Here is a 21,275-nt window from a genome sequence, read left to right as displayed (position 1 = left end):
TCACTGCTATCGGCGGTGGATACTAAGGACGAACAAAAAAAATGTTTAGAATAATAATTTTAGATTTAGTTAATATTTTCTACGTCTAATTATATGGATCGTTAAATGTAAGGATTATGGTGGGTTATTACAACCTAAATACAAAAATTTAAGAATAAAAAAAATCTTAATTAAAGCAATTGAATTTTTTTAAATTGAAAACTCGCTAGAATCTTAAAATTTTCTATCCAAATAGGGTAGGTGAAATTAATGTAAGACAATAACTCAAATTTGACCGATTCAATGAAAATGGTATACGATATCATCCAACATTTTTTTTATTTGACTTCTTAGGTAAATCGACAACTTGCAAGATTTGAACACTCAAGAACATTGCATATAAATTTCTTTGTCATCTATTCTTTAATGAGAATTCTTAATTAGATTTTTATATGTAAGAACCGTTTTTAATACAAGACTCAAACAAGTTCTTAACGATAAAAAAAAAAGTATTTAATTTTTTATCAAAATAATTTAAAGTATAAATATAGAGTATTATAAAACTCATATAAAGTAAATTAAGAAAATTAAATTCTTCATCGAATCAAAATATATATATTAAAAAAAGTATCTTAAATTTTATATAACGTAGGGGAAAAAAAAAGTGCATTAGAAATCAAAAATTGATTACTACTAGAGATGGTCATAGTTGTAAAATTGACAAGATATTATCTGGGAATTTCTATTGGTACTGATCTGAAAGAAGTGAATGTCTAGTTGTATTCCAATAGTTGAAATGGTGCATGAAATGTTACCTCACTAGAAGAAAAAATAAATAAAAATCTCTCATTCCGTGATAACATTTATTAATTCGGCTATTTTTCTTGTTTCCCAATTGATTTCCTCTCTTGTTCTTGAGAGCATCTAAAACAGTCACAGTGAGGAATTTCATGAATGAAAAATCTTGAATTGTTTAATACTGCACTGATTGGTAAGTGGAAATCGCGTTAGATATATGAATCTATGGCTTTGTGGATTGGGATTTTAAGATCGATCTATATGTACAAGGAGTCTCGATTATTGAACGGTTAATAATACCATAATATTATTTCATACATGATTATCTTTATCTCACAAGTGATTAATAGTGTTGTGAGATTATTAATTATCAAACATGATTAATTTAAGTGCTTATTTGTTTTTATGTTTGTCGCAGGTAAATCTATCTTTGTTTCAATTTAATGATAGTTAACTTTTAATTTTATAAGTGATTAACAATTTCATAAAATTATTGAAATATCTAATGATGGCTAACATCTTATATATAAATGGTAAGTATTAATTTTTTGATAATTATATGCAAACACATGTGTTTACTATTAAGTATTTGTTTGAAAAAATTAATCACATAATTATACACGTAATTAACCATGCTTCCTGTTAACACTGGGTATCTTGAACCTTTTCCATGTGCGAGGAAGAGAGGGATGAGGAAATGGAATTGGAAGGGTATTTATAAAAATGTCTGTATGGTGGAAGAATTCATACAAGGAGGCTTATCCAGGTTTAAAATGAAGCTTAGGTGACAAGAAGGATATCTTAAATTGTTATAGAATCTAAATAATTAATTCAACAAAAATATAAAATAAAAAAGTTAATTTTTTATTTATTAAAATCAATAAATATATCTGAAATTCTATTTCTTTTCAAAATTACTTCCAAAATTAATGAGACACTAAATATATGTTTCCAAAATTTTTGTATTCTAAGAACCAGAAATAGGACTATTTATATTTTATTTAGTTGTTGAACTCAACAAATGCATTTTATAAGAATATTTTTTGTAAAAAGGAAATTAATATTTGAGGCGTAATAAATTTCTTTTTGCTAAATTTTGAGGCATAATAGACTGCATCTTATAAAAAAAATTAAACTAATTTGAAAATTTAGATTTTATAATAAGAACAAAGTAATATCACAGACAAGGTTTTAAGAAACTGTCTGTGACTTTGATTTTGGCTACAATATCAAGCTTTTGGAAGTGGCCACTGGCCATGACCATATCTGACGCATTTGTCCAAAAATTTCTCGCAATATTAAGAAACGGCAAAATTACAACTATGAATGTGACTTTAGTTTAAAAGCTTAGATGTATATGTTTTCGGTATTATTTTCTAATCAAATTTGAAGTTTCACTTTTATACTAATTTTTAGTACTAATTTTTATTACATGGATTATTAAGATTGGACTAAAATTTTTAATCACAGAACAACACTAAAAGCGTGTGTAAAAAATTATATCCGAGTTATGTGCACTTTATTTCTGTAAATTTATATAAATTTTCACAAGTACTTTACTTTTAGTGTTGTTTTTTCATGAGTTATTTTATCTTTATAATTTATTTTCATCTTCAATGCAATTAGAAATGATTATTACATGAATTATATGGAATTCATCTTGACTTATTTCTGAAAATAAAATGTACAAATACGTTGTTCTAACAAGATTTATCATTTCATTTAGGCATGACGCTTGAATAGGAAACGAGTATCTTTTCAAAGGACAAGGAGGCTTAGCTTAGGTAGTTGGAAGTGGAAATTGAAATAGAGAAGGAACAATTTGGTGTGAGAAAATTTTCATCTGGGACAACTCAAACTTGATCAATTCATTGTCATTTTGAGTGACAAGTGATGAAATAAGAATGAGGTCAGCCTCCCAAATCTTGATGAATTACAGCACAACAATGAATGGACAGACGTGATGGAAGGCTCTATTGAAGGACAACATAACGACAAGACCTAACGTATGGTCGAGTGTGTTTTATGTAACTTATTGGAAGAGACATCACATATTCACATGTATTAACTTTTCTCTTGTAGCTTTTCATTTTTGTGGTTGTGGGGTAAGAGATGCTCAAGGTTTTAAATTATGTTCGATATGTACTATGTGCAAAAACTTGTTGGATTAGCCATAGTTGCAGTACTTCGACTAGATTAGTCTTTGACTCAGTGAATTAGAAGGTGATATTATGACTGGATTAATTAGTCTCTGGTTTCAGTGGGCTAGAAGGTGATTGTAAGGAAAAATTTGGTTGCTGTGAAGATTTTGTCACGATTCTTGATATTGTAAATAATTAGACAAGAGTGATTGATGCAGTCACTATACAATCATAGAGACCACAAAAACCTTGCCATTACTATTATGATCATGAACATTTTATAAAACCTTGCTATGAAGTGGTGTATCCATGGACTGCTTTATCAACCCATTATTTTGTAAAATTAAACAAGAAAAAACTACTTGATTAATTTACATCAGTTTATTATATTATTATAAGTTTATATAACCTATAAACTTGTACATATGTCACACTTTAAACAGCAATCATTGAAACTATGCATGACTGGGTGCTGTACATTGACTACATTCCAAAAACAGTATATAGTCATAAACTACATCTTTCCAATTAAAAAGAGAAAGGTATACGAGATCTACGAAAAACAAAACTAGTAAATTACAAACAGAAGTAGGTTTCATCTGACCAAGGTATTTTCCCTAGCTTCTGCATCAATTTTCTGATCACAAATGCAAGTTGTTGCTGAATTTTGTTTATCTGGTGAAGGAAACAACTCAGCGGAATTCATTTTCCAATACTCTCCATTTCTTGTCTTCTGCTCAACCATGCCACCATCTTCACTTGAAATAGCTACTTTTATCCAGTTGCACCAGATTCTCAACATTATATACAACATTACCAAGCATATCAGAGTGGAAGTAAGGACAATGGCTACTATGATTGCTGCTACTTGTGCGTTTGACAGCTGCATTCGCTCCTTCCCCGTTGCTTCCGAACACAATGCTAGTGGAAGGCCACACAGGTGATCATTGCTCAGAAATGAGCTTAATGGGAAGCCTGAAAAGGTTGAGGGAATGAGGCCATGAAGATGGTTATGTGAGAGATTTAGCACATGCAGGCTGGTAAGTTGACCAAATGAATGAGGAACTTGTCCTTGAAGTTGATTAAAAGAAAGATCAAGCCTTTCTAGCTTCATGAGGTTTCCAAGAGACGATGGAATCTCACCAGAAAAGAGGTTCCTACTCAAGTCCAATATGACTTGCAACTCAGTCACCCCTCCTAGTTCAACTGGTATAGCACCTGAGAGGAAATTCTCTGAGACCCTTAGCTCATACAGCTTAGTGCATTGCTGAATTGTTGATGGAATGAAGCCAGAGAGTCTATTCCTTTGCAAGTTGAAGACATTTAGTGATGTAAGGTTTCCAATCTCACGAGGGATTTCACCTGAGAGATTGTTGTGATGGAGAGAAAGCTTGAGCAACTTTGAGCAGCCACCAAGCTCAGCAGGAACCCTTCCATGAAAGTTGTTGAATGAGAGATCTAGCTCACCGAGTTCTTGTAAGCTTCCCAGCCACGGCGACATTTCGCCACTCAATCTGTTGTTATTCAGCAGAAGGTGTTCAATTTTCTTGCACTTTGAGAGTTGAGGAGGCACATGTCCCGTCAAGTTGTTGAATGATAAATCAAGGAAGTTTAGCTTGGTTAGTTGACCGAGTTCAGAAGGAATGGTTCCGGTGAGATAATTGTTTCCAAGTCTGAGACGGTTGAGATCTCTGGAGTTAGCAAGAATAGAAGGGATGGAGCCTGAGAAGCTGTTGTTTGTCAAGTCCAAAACAGTAAGAGAATTTGAACCAGTCAGAGGGAAGATATTGCCACTGAACTTGTTATTGGAAAAGTTTATGATTTTAAGGTTTCTGAGAAGAGAGAGTGAATCAGGTAGAGGTCCTTCAAAGGAGTTGTTGTAAAGGGTAATGGTTCTAATTTGTGAAAGGTAACTGAATGTTGGTGGTATGGAACCTGATAACTTGTTATCTGCCAATGCCAATAACTGAAGCCTTTTACAGTATCCCATGCTTGGTGGGATTGGACCTGAAAGGTCATTTTGTCTTAAATGGAGAATAGTTAAGTCTTTTAACCTACCTATAGTCTCTGGAATGGGGCCAGAAAAATGGTTTCCAAAGAAGTCAATGCCTGTTAAGCTTGTGCAGTTTGTTAACTCTCTTGGTATTGGTCCAGACATCTGGTTATCATAGAGGTAAATGGTGTTCAACCTCTTCAGCCTTCCAATCTCCACAGGGATTTTTCCAGTGAAAAAGTTACCAAACAAGAAAAGGCTTTTCAAGCTACTAATATTTCCAATTTCAGGAGGTAGAGATCCAGTGAAGCTGTTGTTGTTGAGCACAAGATCTGTGAGGTTCTGAAGTTTGTCAAGGCTGGATGGAAGTTCACCTTCAAAACTGTTACCAGAAAGGTCCACCTGTTGGATTGAGGAGCAGTTGAGTAGCTCCAAGGGAAACTTTCCAGAAAGCTTATTCCTAGTCAAGAACAGTTGCTGAAGTCTAGAACCTGTGAGGCAGAAGTTAGATGGAATACTACCTGTTAAAGCATTATCAGACAGAACCATGGTTTCAAGATTTTGTAGTTTGACATTAAGGAGTGTTAGTGATCTAGAAAGGTTGTTTCTGGATAAGTCAAGCTTCTGTAGCTGGCTCAAATTGTTAAGCTCTGAAGGAATTTCACCATTTAACTTGTTTCCAAGCAAATTCAGGTATGTCAAATTGGAGAGAAGGCTCAAAGAGGTAGGAATTGGTCCAGATAAAGTGTTATTGGCCAGGTTCAGAATTCTCAATGATTTGAGAGACCCTGTAGAAGAGGGTATTTCTCCTTCAAGCATGTTGTTTGATGCTGCAAAATTTTGGAGCTCTTCACAGCCTTGAATCTCTTCAGGTATGAAGCCACTGAGACTGTTCACTTGTAAATCAAGAGATACTAGATGCTTCAAGTTACCAACCTCAGCAGGTATGCTTCCACTTAAGTTGCAGTTGGCTACACCTAACACTGTCAACTCACTCAAGTTGCCAATACTAGGTGTGATTTCACCAGCCAACATGTTATCTCCTAGTCTAAGAACTTGCAACTTGCTCAAATTACCTATCTCTGAAGGAATGTTACCAGAGAGATAATTTGAGTACAGCATCAGTATTCTTAGATTTTGAAGCTGCCCAAGTTCAGAAGGGATGGAGCCTTTGAGGAAATTTGAAGACAAATCAAGTGCTTGAAGAGAAACGAGGTGGCTGAACTCACCTGAAATGTAACCTGAAATTCCTGAGCCAGATAAATTAAGGCCTACAACATGTGTCCGATCAACTTCACATGTGAGTCCATTCCAGTTACAAATATGAATTGTTGGAGACCAGTTCTTAAGGGCTCCTAATGGATCAATCAGCTCTGATTTTATTCTTAGAAGCCAGTAGGAATCTGTTGTGTTGTCTCCTAGAGTTGCAACAACAACAGTGCACACTATGGTCAGTTTTAAAATGAAATGGCACATACAAATGGAAGCCATAGCAGAGTGCTTGATCAATATGAGCTTCATGATGAATAACTAAACACCATATAAAATAGTCCAGGGTATGCTTTGGGTGGCTAATTCCATTATATAGGAATGGAGAAGAAAAGTTGAGAAAAGATCATGTATTGCAGGGTATAACTATGGGAATTAGGAAATGATGGAAGAGTTCAAGTGCTAAGAAGATGTAAAATCCTACTATAAATAGTTCCAATGAAGCTATTCTGTTTAAAATCACAGACGACAATCGTACAGTTATTTCAGGTACACGTGGCAAATGAAGAATTTCATATAAGAAAAAAAACAAACAACATTTACATTTTAGTTAAAGATGAAATTTAACATGATATTAGGATCTATCTTAACAAAGGTTGTTGAATTTATCAATTTACCCGCTATTAGACTGTCATCAAACTATTCACATATCCAATCTTCAATATTAAAGAAGTATTAGATATCTCATATCAACTACCCAAAGATGTTCAATCCTCATGTGAGATGATATTGTAAATTTCACATCAACTAGTAATATAATTAAATTAGAGTATATAATCAAAGAAAAATCATTACCTTAAAAATCCATTTTGTGAGATTGAGTGAAGTCTTGAAAATCAAGGGATAACATTAAAACACATGTTCTTATATATTAATATTTTTCTCAAATAAGGAACGTGTGATGATAAAAATTTCATCTTAATTGTAAAAAAATGGTGCTTCTTCACCTACTCTGGGCAACAACTAGAGTATTTTAGGATTCTTTTGTAACTTGTATAATTGGAAACTAACTAGGTAGAGATAAGGCTCATGATGGGTTATGTTTTTTTGTATCTTTTTCCCTAAGAGTTAAAGGACAAGAAGCTGATAAAGATATCCACTTGTGCCTAAGATAAAAGGTGACATAATAAGTGGGTCACTTTCTATTGCCTTTTGTTGATCCTGAATTATTTTTTTCACACTGCCACCATACAAATTCATCGTATATTCACTGGGATTACAGAAAAAAAAAAAAAAAAAAAAAAAAAAAAAAAAAAAGAAGGGAGAAAGAAACGTAGTATGATTTGACTTTGGAAGAGTTGTGGTTAATTCAACTTCAAAAATTGTCAACTAAATGGGTATAAAGCCATTATGGGATGGGAATGCTAAGATCTTCAAACTTGACATACGCGCACTGGCCTGGCTGGCCATTAATGTCTGCTAAGCGTGACAAAATGCTTCGTTATCTAAGGAAAGGACAAGAGCCTCAAGGGTTTCAAGCGTGCATCATGATATCTGAGAAAGTGAGTGAGTGTTCATCATGATACGTGCGAAAGTTCAAGACCAATGATCTTGATACTTAAGAGTTGATATACCATTTGAGTTTTAAAGACGAAATTTGTGCTTGTTATTATTAAAAGTGTACAGTTATACAAAATAATTCATAAAAGTATCATGCCGTTAATAATTTATCTTTATCAAGTTTTAAATAATTTCATGAACGGAACTACTTTGTGGGATAATATATCTATGGTCCTAAATTTTAATGTGTTGTCGTTATTATAATTTGTACCGTTAAAAATAATAATAATTTTATCAAAAGCTAAGAGCATATTTGGTCCAACGTCTTTTACATGATTTTTTATATCCAAAATGAAGTTATTTAAGATAGTTTTTACATTAATGACATGATTTTACTGTTGAGTGTACTCTAACATGCAATCAAATACGAATTAATTACTTATGTACTACTAGTGTAAAAAAAATTTATACTGACAACTAATCATATTTTTTAATAATTCAATATTACTTACTTATTTAATGAAATAAAAATAAAATAAAATAATTTATAAAATGTAATTAGTTGTCGGTGTAAAAAACTTTACACTGACAGTATATGAATGATTAACTCATCAAATATACACTAATATATACATAAACAAGCAAAAATAGAAACATTAAAATTGAACTAGTGATAAAAAAGTTAAAATAGTATCAAAAAAGTCTATGTTCAAACCTTATTATGAGCATTGAAATTAATAAAATAAATAAATACAGAAGCAAAAGTTTTTCTATTAAATTAATACATGATTTAACTATTTTGAGATTTTGACATGCAAATAACCTTTTCCTCAAAATTGAATTGGCAAAACCTTTACGTTTGTAGTTTTTTCGCTTTTCCTTTTATTAAAACAAAAGGTATAGTATATTACTGAAATAAATTTTATCTTTTTCAATAAAGATTTTTTTGTATATACACATGAAACACCATTCGAACTCTTATCAAATTATCGTTTTATTTGAGGGACACAATTATGTACAACAAAAAGTATATTAATTGTCGATCTTTCCCTCTATCCCTAATTTGTTCGGTTTTATTTCTTTTGTCCACGTGTGAAGCACATATAAACCATAAGTGCATGTCCCCAACATTATCGCATTTTTGTATTTTGCCACCAAGTTGACTAGAGGGTGCTGGTGTGTTTCTTTTCTCAACCCTACCTAATTAAATTTTCATGTTAAAAAATGATAAGAAAATGAAAGACGAAAACAACAACCCAAGCTTTGGTCTATTCCAGAATAGAGACATGATTAAATCTTTTAGTTAGAAGTTCTAAATAGAGCCAATAACCTGTGGAGTTGGTTTGCTACAATTTTATTTTATTTTTTATATATAAGAGAACTCTCAACGACTTGATTCGTTTATAATTCTATATCTTAGTTAAGAATCAACAACTAATTCTTTAATTGAAAAATGCACATACTAATAACTTTCTATTACGATCAAATATATTATATACACTTACACAAATCCAATAAAATTGAGGGAATATTGCTCAAGTTTATTACTAAGATTCCAAATATATTAAAGCCTAATCACCGAAGACAAATACCTCATGTAAATTATTTTTCATTTTTCAACGCATTACTTCGCTTTCAGTGCTATCTTTACACTCATTTTCTCAGTATTCAAGTACTAACAAACAAGTTTTGTATATGATTGAGTGTCCAGCAGGGTTTGCCCATGCGCCGTTCATAGCCACATATTTTAGTAATATTTTTTAATATTTTCGAATAATTACTTTAAATAATGTTGCAATCGATTGTTACTGTTAATTTTATATATAAAAAAAATATATAGATTAATGTCATAATTTATCTTAGTATATTATAAAAAAATTTAATTTAGTGAAATGTTAATAATGGACTCAGAATATCTAATATGCGTACTTAATCCTAATGACTTTTTTATCAATAAAAAAATATTACAACGACAAAAAATAAGAATCATACTTAAATTCTCTTATATCCAGTGTTTTAAAAATCGGATTGAATCAGCCAGTCGGACCAGTTGGACCAGGAACCAGTGGTCTAGCTGGTCTGAATCTTAAGTTAGATCAGTTATGCAGTCGACCCGTTTCAAACCAGATTGAACCGGTCAATTTTTGGATTCAACTGGTGAACCGGTAAGTCAAACCAGTTCAACCACTTTTTTTTTAAAAAAGGACTATAAATCACAAAAATAATAATGAAATTGAATCTCTTAATGAAAGAGCAAAGAGTCTTATTAAATATAACAATGACTACTTGTTCTAATGTATTTGTTTGTAATATATACAACTTAAATAATTTTTATAGTATATTATTAATTTAAAATTATATATTTAATAATATAATATCTATAGATATTACATATATTATTTTGTAATATCAATTACAAGCATGTTATATATGTACATATTATTTATATTTTTAATTTGTATTAATATACAGTTTAACATGTATTTTTTATATATTTTTTTACAAAATAAAAATAAAAATAATTTTAAAAAAATAAAAAAATTGAAATTTAAAATAAGATATGAATTTATTAAAATTTATAAGTATAAAATATATTTAACATGAATATTTTTTTAAAAATAATAATAAAAATCGAGTCATGCAATTCAACTAGTGACCCACCAGTTCAACCTTTAACTCACTCACCCACGTTTTTAAAACTATGCTTATATCTAGGCATGGCAACGGGGCGGGGCGGGGGCGGGTTTTACGTTCCCCGCCCCCGCCCCCGCAAATTTAAACCGCCCCCGCACCCGCCCCCGATACCCGCCGGGGGTAAAATCTAGGTCCCCATCCCCGTCCCCGGCGGGGTTCGGGTTTCCCCGCCCCGTCCCCGCCCCCGCTCCTATTTTTTTTCTTTTTTTTTCTTATTTTTTTCTTTTAAATAAATATGAATAATTTTAAAAAAATAAAAGAAAAGAAAAATAATATAAATTTTTACATATAAATATTTTTAATTTTGGTTTATATATATATAAAAATAATTTTTTAATTATATTATTAAGCGGGGCGGGGGCGGGGGGCGGGTATGGGTGCAGGGGCGGGGTGGGTATTAACATCCCCGTCCCCGCCCCCGCCCCCGATTTTATCAATCGGGAAAAACCCGAACCCGAACCCGATAAACACGGGTTTTCCCCGTCCAAATCGGGGCGGGTACCCACGGGGACGGGTTAGATTGCCATGCCTACTTATATCAATTCCAATCTCCACCACTAGGTCAATCCTAGTATTATTCCTAAAGACTTTTAATTACATATATCTAATATTTCAAAACACATGCCTTAGCAGAACTAGAACTATAAGTATTCCTTTTCTTCATCGATCGGTATCCAAAATCCTCAATTACAAATTCTTGTAACCATTTTTTATTCTAGACGGAGTCAGAGGATCAGCGTCCAAATTTTGAATTAGAATTAACAATTTTATACCACCAAAAAATAAACCCAGGTACATCTACATATTCTGAACGAAGATGAACGGGTGAGATGACATTGTTAACAAACTTTACAAGAAATTCTTTACTGCGTAGTTGTGGAAGCACAAGGGAAAAATCTCATGAGGAAGCTAGACAGGGACCAAATGCAAATCACACCAAGGAATTGTAGGACATTTAGAAGGGTACCCAAAGAGCTGTTTATGGCCATGTTGTGAGAGGTCATCTCAGCTCCTCTTACTGTAAATGATAAAGCTGTCACCAGTTGTGCTGCTCTATTTAGTTGGTGAAGCCTATACACCTGTTAATAACATTTTATTGTTAATAACACTTCATTTCTTTATTGTGAATAACATAATCAATCGGGAAAGATGGACATAAGAATATTAGAAACATTTTAGTTGACTCAATCCAATATGAGAGAGAGCAAATCTAAGATAGAACTAGTTTAGATAAACTTCTCAAGAAACACTCTAAGGGAAAAAAATAGGAATAAAATTAAAATAAGCTTCTCCATAAGTTAAAACTAACTTATATATGGGTTAAAAATAAGATTTTGAAAAAGCTAATAGCAGAGAACTTTTACAAATTAACTTGTGTATTAGTTTATGGAGAAGCTTAGTTCATTTTTCCTTATTTTCCTCCCCTATAAATGCTTCTGGAGAAGTTCATCCAAAAAGACCCATAGCCAAATGTAAATTTAGACTTTTAATCAGGAAAAAACAAATAAAAATTACTTTACACTTTCTACTATGAAGACAAAATACAGAAAGTTAATAAGGGATTGGATTTGGATTGTTCTTACCTGAAAGATTAATGGGATAGCAGACCATGAAGGTGACTTTCGATATCTGGCATACTGCTCAAATGCAAATTGGACAACTATACCAACAAGGTATGGAGCAAGAGTTGCAGAGGCTGCAGGGCCAGTCCACGGCCAGACAAAACCCATAGTCACCATTGGAATTACAAGACTAAGCACTAAGGTAGCAACAGAAGAGACTCTGTGTCCTAATTGTTGGGGCAGAGAATCACTATTATTTGCAGCAGTATCCAGTAGCATTGGTCGTCTTAGATAGTCTAGTAGAAAAAGGAATACCGCAACACCACAATAGAAGATTGCTTCTGTGAAGAATAATATGAGGAAATCTGGAGATAAAGAAAGAAGATACTTCAAACTTTAGAGTTCAGTGACAATTCAGAGTTATGAAAGAAAGAAAAGATAATAGAAAAAGAAGAATTAAAGCAAGCAATTCAAAATTATAGAATTTGAGGATGGATCATCTAACAGGTACCAATGTTGCAGCTCATTGAAGAATTACAATAACTACAACTCTCCTTTTCCATGCCACTCCACAAGCATTTTGAATTTCTAAACTAAACCAATTTCAACTTTTGAAAATGTTTTGTTGATTGTTGATATTACAACAACAAAGTCTTATCCCACTAGGTGAGGACGGCTACATGGATCACATAGCATCAATGCATCATTCAGCTTGGTTAAAAACCAAAGCTTCAGGAATTATTCATATTGAAGTTGCAAAATTTATATCAGCAAATGCTTATCCATATTGATCGAAGATGATGTTACCAACCTAGTACGAACAACATCCAAATGATAAAAAACTCTCCACATAAAAAAAAAGTAAGTTATGCAAATTGCTGCAGACAAAGCAATAGAGCACCAAATACACACAACATTCAAACACAACAGAGTCTTTCTTTGAAGGAAAAGTTACCAGTTAACAGCGAGTCCTCAAAAATGATGGAAAGCACTTTGCGTAAATAAAGTGAGGGAAAAATGAATGAAGCAACGAGGACTGCAGGGCCAATAAACCACAATATGCTGTTTTGACTTCTCTCTGAATTTGATAAAAGGATCTTACTATCTCTCCCGTATGGACGGTTATAAAATGATATAAGGCCTGGTTTTCCATGACTCCCTGATAAATGAAAATATGAGTTGCTGCCGGGAGAGTTGTCTTCTGCAATGGTATCGTTTTCTGGCACTAAAGCAGTTGTTTCAAGCTCACAGTATTGTGATTGATCCTCAGAGACAACAAAAAGAGCATTATGCTGTTTCTGTAACCTTCCTTTCAAGTTCAGCATTCCATGTACAAACTTAAGCTGGCATGATTTGTCTAACCACGATACAAATGCAAAAACAAAAGAATGTTAACAGAGACATATTCAAAAAAGTTAATAAAAAATATATTGGAAATTGCAGTTCACACCATTCAACTTTGGTCCACATGCAGATTATACCTTAAGGTTTAAAGTGTAAAAATGACCCCTGGGAACATCACACTTTTGTAAAAGCACCCTCCATTATGCAAACTGTTAACCATCTGATGGAACTATCATGTGACAACAACAACAACAAAAACGAAAAAGTGGGGAATTTGCAAATGTGGTCCTAATCTAAAATGCAGTATCCTTTTAGTTTTTCAATCTTCAATAAAACCATAATTAAAGGTTTTCTTTATAGAGGGTTTTTCTCAAAGTGTGAAGTTCAGCAATCATTTGCACCTTTCTGTACCACTAAGGTCTAATCCACGCAGGGAAAAGTTCAAGGGTGGGTTGCAATTTACACTAACATTCCAAATTTCTACAAAAATTTACTCAAGTATGCTTGGAATCATTCATATCAAACTCGATATATCTTTAAAGGATGAAATAAGTAATTGAGTTGGACGTGTTGATGTAGAATGTAGAAATTCAAGAACCAACCATTAAATAAGCAAGCTACCTTTAGTGTACAGTTGCAGCTGAGCACCAGTTTGGTTGACAAACAAGCCTTGTGATAAGCTCAACTAAATATTAAATGAAAAGAAATTATGTAAGCGTAAGATTAAATAAAGCTATACTCAAAGATACAGCAGTTAACAATTTTGAATAGCAGTTTCTTGAAATGGATTTAATCAGAGAGCATAACTCAAATAGCAAATCACATGAATTGCTAAGCAAAACATGTGCAAAGTTGAAAATGGAAAGAGTAATACATGTCATGCCTCATGACCCCATCATCATCAATTTTCAAGAATTATGTGTATAGTTATTAATCTATAGCATGTACTATTTATATGTGAAAAATATCAACTAATAAAAATTAAATAGTACAAACCAATTCACTAAATTTTCATAGAACTGGTTGTCAGAATAACCACATACAGTTCATGTATCACATGTGAAATGCATTCAGTGTTCATAGGAATTCATGTCTAGGAAATAGCAACAACTTATCCTTAGCCTTGTAAAATGTATCATGAAGCCTATATGTGTGTGTTTGTGTGTGTGGTGTGAGATAAGAGCAGGAGAAATTTCAACATATAATTGAAATCAATGGTTACGATTAAAACTAAATAAAACAATCTTGATTGTCTGAGTTTGATTGTATGACCAAGATTTACTCCAAGCATCCCTCACGCTCTCATTAGATATGCCTCCTGTGTGTGTGACGAGTGATAGGTTCTCTACCACAAGCCGAAATATACAAGCCCTACTTAGAATCACATTAGGTGGGAAAGGAGGGAAGAGTTTGTTACCGAGAGAGAAAAAGAAACAAGATAATGGAATATGTTATATAGGTAGGGACAGGAGAAGGAAATGTGTAGAGTTTGGTATTTTCAACTGGGAGTCTAGAGTGTATGCTCTGACTTGGGCAGAGAGGGAATTTCTTCTATGAGGAGCTTCTGCTCTGGAATTAGGGTTTATCTAGTAATGCTTCTTATATTTTCAATCAATAATATAGTTCTTTCATTTATCTTAAATTGGGTCCCCAACAATCAGTATCTTTTCACTTGAGAAATTCCATCCTATCTCTATCTCATTTTAACATTGATGAATACCAAACAGAATTTAATTTGTAATCATGGGATTCATGGCTTTGAGCAAGTGACTATAAAATGAATCCCCAATTTTTTTCACTCTGACAATCACATTAAACATATTAATTATTGACTAAATATTAAAATTAATGCACAAAAATCAATTAGAATGTTCACATCCATTTGATCATGTCTCAGGTAAATGCAAACATTCGTTTGAACATGCTTTAGCAATTTATTGTGCAACTTGTATCTAACATAAACCTAAAAGGCTAAAACAATTAAGCACCCTAAGAAACTTGAAAGAAAGAGTGCGTGAGACAGAGAGAAAGAGAAGAGACAAAAATTTAGTACTAGCACAAATCAATTACAGCTAGGAAACTCATCAAACTGATTGCTAAGTTAGCTAATAAGATTTAACTAACTATTGAACTTGCATCCCAAACCAGATCAATACTATTTAGTTCTACCTCTTATAACCCCACCTTATAACTAATGCCTCACAAATCTTTTTCTAGCAGAACACAACATTGGTAATTACCTATATTTCACCTGCTAGCTGGCTATGATAATTTTCAGCTGGTAATTCCATAATTATTGTTAGTGTAAATAACAAAAAACCAAGTAGCTTATCTTGCACATCCTTCGTATATTTGTATGAAGACCATGATATCAGTTTATCTTCTTAAAGAATCTTTTAGGAAAGATCCAATGATCAAATAATATTCAACAGTGTCCACTTAATTTCCCTTTCTTCTGTCCAAATGTCAATGACATATACAGTTGGTGTAATTGATCAAATAAAATTGACTAGGGTAAGGTTTCAACTTACAAGGCTGTTAAAAATGAAGATTTTAACATCAATCTTGCTGCGCCAGAGGGCAAACAGAATGCTAAGAATTTCCTTCTTCATTAAGCTTACTTTTCCAAATAACACAATCTATTGTCTGAATTTCCACTGATGATTATTTTCAGCAAAACCCCCCACCGATGAAGCGAAATTCAGCAACAATCCTATCCTATTCCTATCTAAGTCCAATAGTAGCAAGGACATTCTCCCCCGGCAACTCAAAAATATATAACAAAATTAACTTTTTCTTCTTAAGGTTTAACAGAGAAGGTTCTACAATTCTAGTTCAACAAAATGCGAAAACACAAAGCTAACACTACACAAGAAATAAACAGCATTAACAAATGCATAAATAAATATCGGTCAGTCTTAGTCAACCCATGTAGGCGTGTGAAATTGGCAACGAAAACTGAAAATGAAAAACAATGTGAAATTGGAAAATTGGGGAACAATTCCGTAAATTAATCAGTGTAAGTAATACCTGGGAAACTCTTGTGCGATGGAAAGGAGAAGAAGAAAGAGAAGCCGCGGAACAAGAAAAGGAAGAACCGAACTTAGCATTTGCCATAGACATAGTAATATGTGAAGGAAGGAAGCAACAAGAGAGTGGCGTTGAAGGTTGGTAGGGTCACGTTGAAATCACCGAACCATCTTAACAACTTGAACAATTAAGGGTTTAAATATTAAAATCCAAAGTGCTTCAGACTTTCGGTTCGAGTCTTACACTGCCGTCAGCCGGTAGGTATCTAGGTGTAGGATTGAACTGAACCCGTTTGGTGTATGTTGCCATGACAACTTTTTATTTTACCCACTTTTTTTAATCAACATTTTTTGTGTGTGCTTGAATTTTTTTTATTTATTTATCTTGAATAGTAATTACATTGTGTATAACATTGTCTTGGTTAGTGTGCATGTAAAAACATATTCATTGAATGAGTTTAACTTCTTAAATAAATCATAATAGTTTAAAAGTTTAATCTTTAGTTGTGAATTAAGATAATCCTTAATTTATCAAAACAAAAATTACTTTTTATCTGTTTTTGTTTTAATAAAAAATTGTTAGATTAAAAAATGATTTTAAATTTTCATACTTTATGTTTAATTATAATAAGGATAGACTTTTTTTGTAAGAAAAAAGTTTTTCGGATAAAACTTTAATATAAATAGAGGTAAGATAATTAGAAAATTAAATTTCACGGGCTAAGCACTTCATTATTAGGATATATACTTTGTATGAATGGAAAAAATTTCTTTAGTACTCACAATTCACTAAAAGAACTAAAGACATATTTTGCATTATAAACTAGCATATCCCATAAAAGCATGAAAAATCAGTGTTTAAAAATCGGATCGGACCGACCAGTTAGACTGGTTGAACTAGGAACCAGTGGTTCAACCGATTCGAGTCTTAAGTTGGATTAATTATGCACTTGACTTGTTTCAAATCGAAGTGAATCGGACAATTTCCCGATTCGACCAGTGAACTGGTGGGTCAAACCAGTTCAACAAAAAAAAAATTATTTTTTTATTTTGCGATATCAATTGCAAGTAAATTATATATGTAAATGTTATTATATTTTTAATTTGTATTAATATACAGTTTAACATGTAATTTTTTTATGTATTTCTTTATACAAAATAAAAATAAAGATAATTTTAAGTAAGATGGAAATTGAAATTTAAAATAGGATATGAATTTATTGAAATTTATAAGTATAAAATATATTTAATATTAATATTTTTAAAATAATTAATAAAAACCGGGTTATGCAGTTCAATTAGTGGCTCACCGATTTAACATTTGACCCACTAACCCAGTATCTTAATTGATTTGATGTGTAATACCCATTTTTATTATTATTAATTATCAATGGCATTTTCGTAAATTTTATAAAGGTATAGGGGTATTCTTGTAATTTTATTACTGATGGCATTTTCGCAATTTTAAAAAAAATTTAAGGGGTGTTTTGGTAACTTGGAACGGGCCGTTCCAAAAGCAAAACGGGCCGTTCCAAGCTTAAAAATTATACTAAATTTTTTTAGTGAGAACGGGTCCAGAACGGGCCGTTCCAACTGGGAGTACGGGCCATTCTAGAGGGAGAACGGGCCTTTCCGGAAGGAGAACGGGCCGTTCTGGATGAGTATCGGAACGGGCCGTTCTGATTTTAGAACGGGCCGTTCTGCTTTTTGGGAACGGGTCGTTCCGATTTTGGAACGGGCCGTTCCAGTTTAAAAATTTGCGTACATTTGAAAGATTCGGAACGGGCCGTTCCGAATTCAATACGGGCCGTTCCGGGTGACTCTGGTTGCCTATAAATAGGGGCCAGGGGGGTGAAAAAAAATATACTGAGGGAAGTGAAAATCTTAGAGAGAGAGAAAGAGAAGAGAGAGAGAGAGAAAGAGAAGGGAGAGAGAGAGAGAAAGAAAAGAAAAGAGGAGAGAGAAAGAGGAATCCAGTAGAGGAGGTTCTGCCAGGGGAGAGAAAAGAGGAGGGAGAAGAGGAGATTCTGCCCGAGTTTCGGTCCTTGCTTAAGGAGAGAGGTGGAGGTTCTGCCCGAGTTTCAGTTCAGGTTTATCCAAGTAAGGGTAGTGCTTATAAAATTAATCTAGTGCGTATGAGCATGATAGGAATAGTATAATTTTAATATGCTATTTTATGTGGAGATTTTCATTTCACATAATATAATTTGGATCAATTGATGGTTGTTTTGGATATTTAATTATTTATATTATTATTATATTGACAAATTGGCATGGTTATGGTTATGTTTAATTATGGAATATGCTATGTGTATGTGGTTTGGAAAAGTAAATAGGACTTAAAGGAGTAAGATTATGGTATGGATTAGATCTCTTGGTGAGATCAGGATATAATCTTTGGAAAAATATAGAATTTGGGAATCCCATGGTGAGGATTCCAATGTGGAACTTTTCCAAAGGTTATATAATAAACCACTTCAGATGTTAGGTGGATTCTGAAGTACTCCTCTAAGTATTCTATTTGCTACCGGTATGGGTTTAGGCCGAGTCATACCGATGGATGAGGTGGCCCCACCAGGGTTACGTGACGACGTAATCTAACTGTATATTTTCCATGAGAGGTTCACCGTATCAACACTTGGTTTGGATGGTGTTGAGGCCAACATTTGGTTTGGATGTGTTGGTTACATCATGGATTATACAGTGGTGTGACTTTGTTTTGGATATGGAATATGTATACATATGGTATGGATTGTATACATTGGTTATGGATTATTTTATTATCATAAAATATGTATACATTGGCATGGACGTGTATACATTATATTTTGGGTTGGTCTATATTTAGCTTGAAAATGACTTGTTGGTCTGAATAAATACTGTGGATAAATATTTGTTTAATGATATTTTATTATGATGTACTATGATTGGTTTTATATGTGCTAACCCTTATATTTCCATGATGTGGACTGTGATGATCTCACTATGTGGGGGAGCAGATCAGGTATGAGGCTTTGGGATAACAAGGAGTCTTTTGGATAGCTGCTTTGATAAGTGGCTAGGTTTAGAGCTTGACCAGCACCTAGGGTGTCTTATTTTGATGTTTTCATGACATTGTAATTATATTATCTTTTTGGATTACTGTATAACTTTACTAAGGATGATGACTCTGCTATAGAAGATTATATTATATATTTTGGAAACAATTTATATGTTATTGTATAATTACACTCTAGCGTAGCTGGATTTTGCTCTATTTTCTTTATTTTATATTATTTTATTTTGGTTGGTTATTGATGTGACGGCCTAGGGTGGGTCGTTACATGATGACCGGTCTGATTTTTAAAACTATGCAAAAAAGATTGTAGGAAAAGTTGTTTCTTACCAACACATGCATAATTCCTCTATTTTAGTACCTAAAAGATGATAAATAGCTTCTTTGATTAAATAAGAAGTAACAATTTGGTGAAACATATTTAATTCATCCACAAACACTTTTCTCTGCATTGAACGAAGATGAAGACAGACAAAATAAACATGTGAGAAGCTTAAGGATTTGCAACGATCATCTTTATGAAACATTTCTATAAAGAAGCTTTAAAATCCAGAAAGAAAATAAGAGAAAGACTTACAAGAACATCATTGTACATTTCTTTCTTTTGTAAAAAACCTTATATTTAATTGGTTGTATTACATTTTAATAGTAAGACAAAACAATATTGTTAGATTACCCAACTTTAATTTTGTGTTATTTCTTTGAGTTTAGAGATACTTATTTGTAAAATAATACTAGGTTGAACTTTGAGAGGTTTATTTGTAAAATAATATTTGGGTTGCCTGTAAAAAATACTTAGTTTTTTGAAGCTTATATAGGTTTTGCATTAAAAGAATATTTAAATACTTGCATGAAATAACAAGTCAAATAATATTTAGGTTGAGTCAAAAGTAGATTGTAAAATAATATTTTATATTTATAAAAGATAGTGAAACTTGATCTGGTTGAACAAGAATTAGATATATACTGTGTTGAGTTTTTGATTAACATTATTTAACCCATTTTAGTATCTTTATTTTCTCCACAAAAAATTATATATATTTTATCTCGTGTTTTAAAAAATTTCATATTTTTCTTTTATATGATAAGGATTTGTTCTATAATATTTTTAAATGTATGACCACTAACATTAACCTAGTGATTGAAAGATGAAGGGGTTTGGATAGAAGTGCATGAACCTAAATTTGATCCTTTAGTAGAATTTATACATGATTCACTCGTTTAACAATCTCACCAAAAACTATTGATATTTCACATGACTTTTTTCTCATTTATTTTTAATTTTTTCTCTCTCACCCATTCTGCTTCTACTTCTCATCCTTGTTTTTCTTCTTATCTTAGGAGTACCGAGTACATATATAATGTCATAAAAAAAGAATAGATGAAATTATTTTTTGTTAAAGGGATAACTCATGTACATCCATGTACATTGATGTATGCTCACCCATAGCCTATGATAAAAAAGGTTGGTTAATCTTATTAAAAAAATTAATTGTTTCAATTATCTCACTTGACATACTTTTAGTAGTCAACTCCTATTTTAAAAATAAAAATATTTATGATAATACTCATTCAAATTATTGGTTTAAAAACTAGTAATTTTAAAAAATGACACAATTATTCAATACAATCAATTTAGAACTAATACAATTATTTTTTATTTATATTATTAATAATATATGTATATTAAATTTTTTATTATATTATATAGATAAATAAATTGACCTATCAGACTTAACAGACTTTTTTATAAGCCTAAGCCTAATTTTTTAAAATAAATAGATTTTTTTAAAAGCCTAAATTTATCCTTATTATTAAAGAGATCATGTTAGACTAGACTTTAAAGAAATCAAACCATAAGTTAATGTTTAAGGTCTGACTTATTTTCATCCAAACCCAAGTTCTAACTAG

General features: G+C 32.2%; 2 protein-coding genes across 2 annotated transcripts; both read right to left on the bottom strand.

Annotated features, from left to right (window-relative positions):
- Positions 1–3,284: 3,284 nt before the first annotated feature.
- On the bottom strand, positions 3,285–6,626 carry LOC109811753 (uncharacterized). Its single transcript, XM_083076640.1, has one exon. It carries the CDS (start codon positions 6,430–6,432, stop codon positions 3,514–3,516), a length of 2,919 nt encoding a protein of 972 aa, XP_082932766.1. The 5' UTR covers positions 6,433–6,626; the 3' UTR covers positions 3,285–3,513.
- A 4,374-nt stretch (positions 6,627–11,000) lies between these two features.
- Positions 11,001–16,615, bottom strand: LOC109811774 (uncharacterized). Its single transcript, XM_020375603.3, has 5 exons — positions 16,311–16,615; positions 13,902–13,965; positions 12,892–13,293; positions 11,958–12,301; positions 11,001–11,453 (listed from the first exon to the last, which is right to left on the bottom strand). Exons 1-5 carry the CDS (start codon positions 16,401–16,403, stop codon positions 11,238–11,240), a joined length of 1,119 nt encoding a protein of 372 aa, XP_020231192.1. The 5' UTR covers positions 16,404–16,615; the 3' UTR covers positions 11,001–11,237.
- Positions 16,616–21,275: the final 4,660 nt, after the last annotated feature.

This window comes from Cajanus cajan, chromosome 6 (assembly GCF_000230855.2).
Source record: "Cajanus cajan strain Asha chromosome 6, NIPB_CcT2T_4, whole genome shotgun sequence".
Classification (NCBI taxonomy): domain Eukaryota; kingdom Viridiplantae; phylum Streptophyta; class Magnoliopsida; order Fabales; family Fabaceae; genus Cajanus; species Cajanus cajan.
Note: the sequence above shows the minus strand (reverse complement) of the source record. Positions and strands in the feature narration are given on the sequence as shown.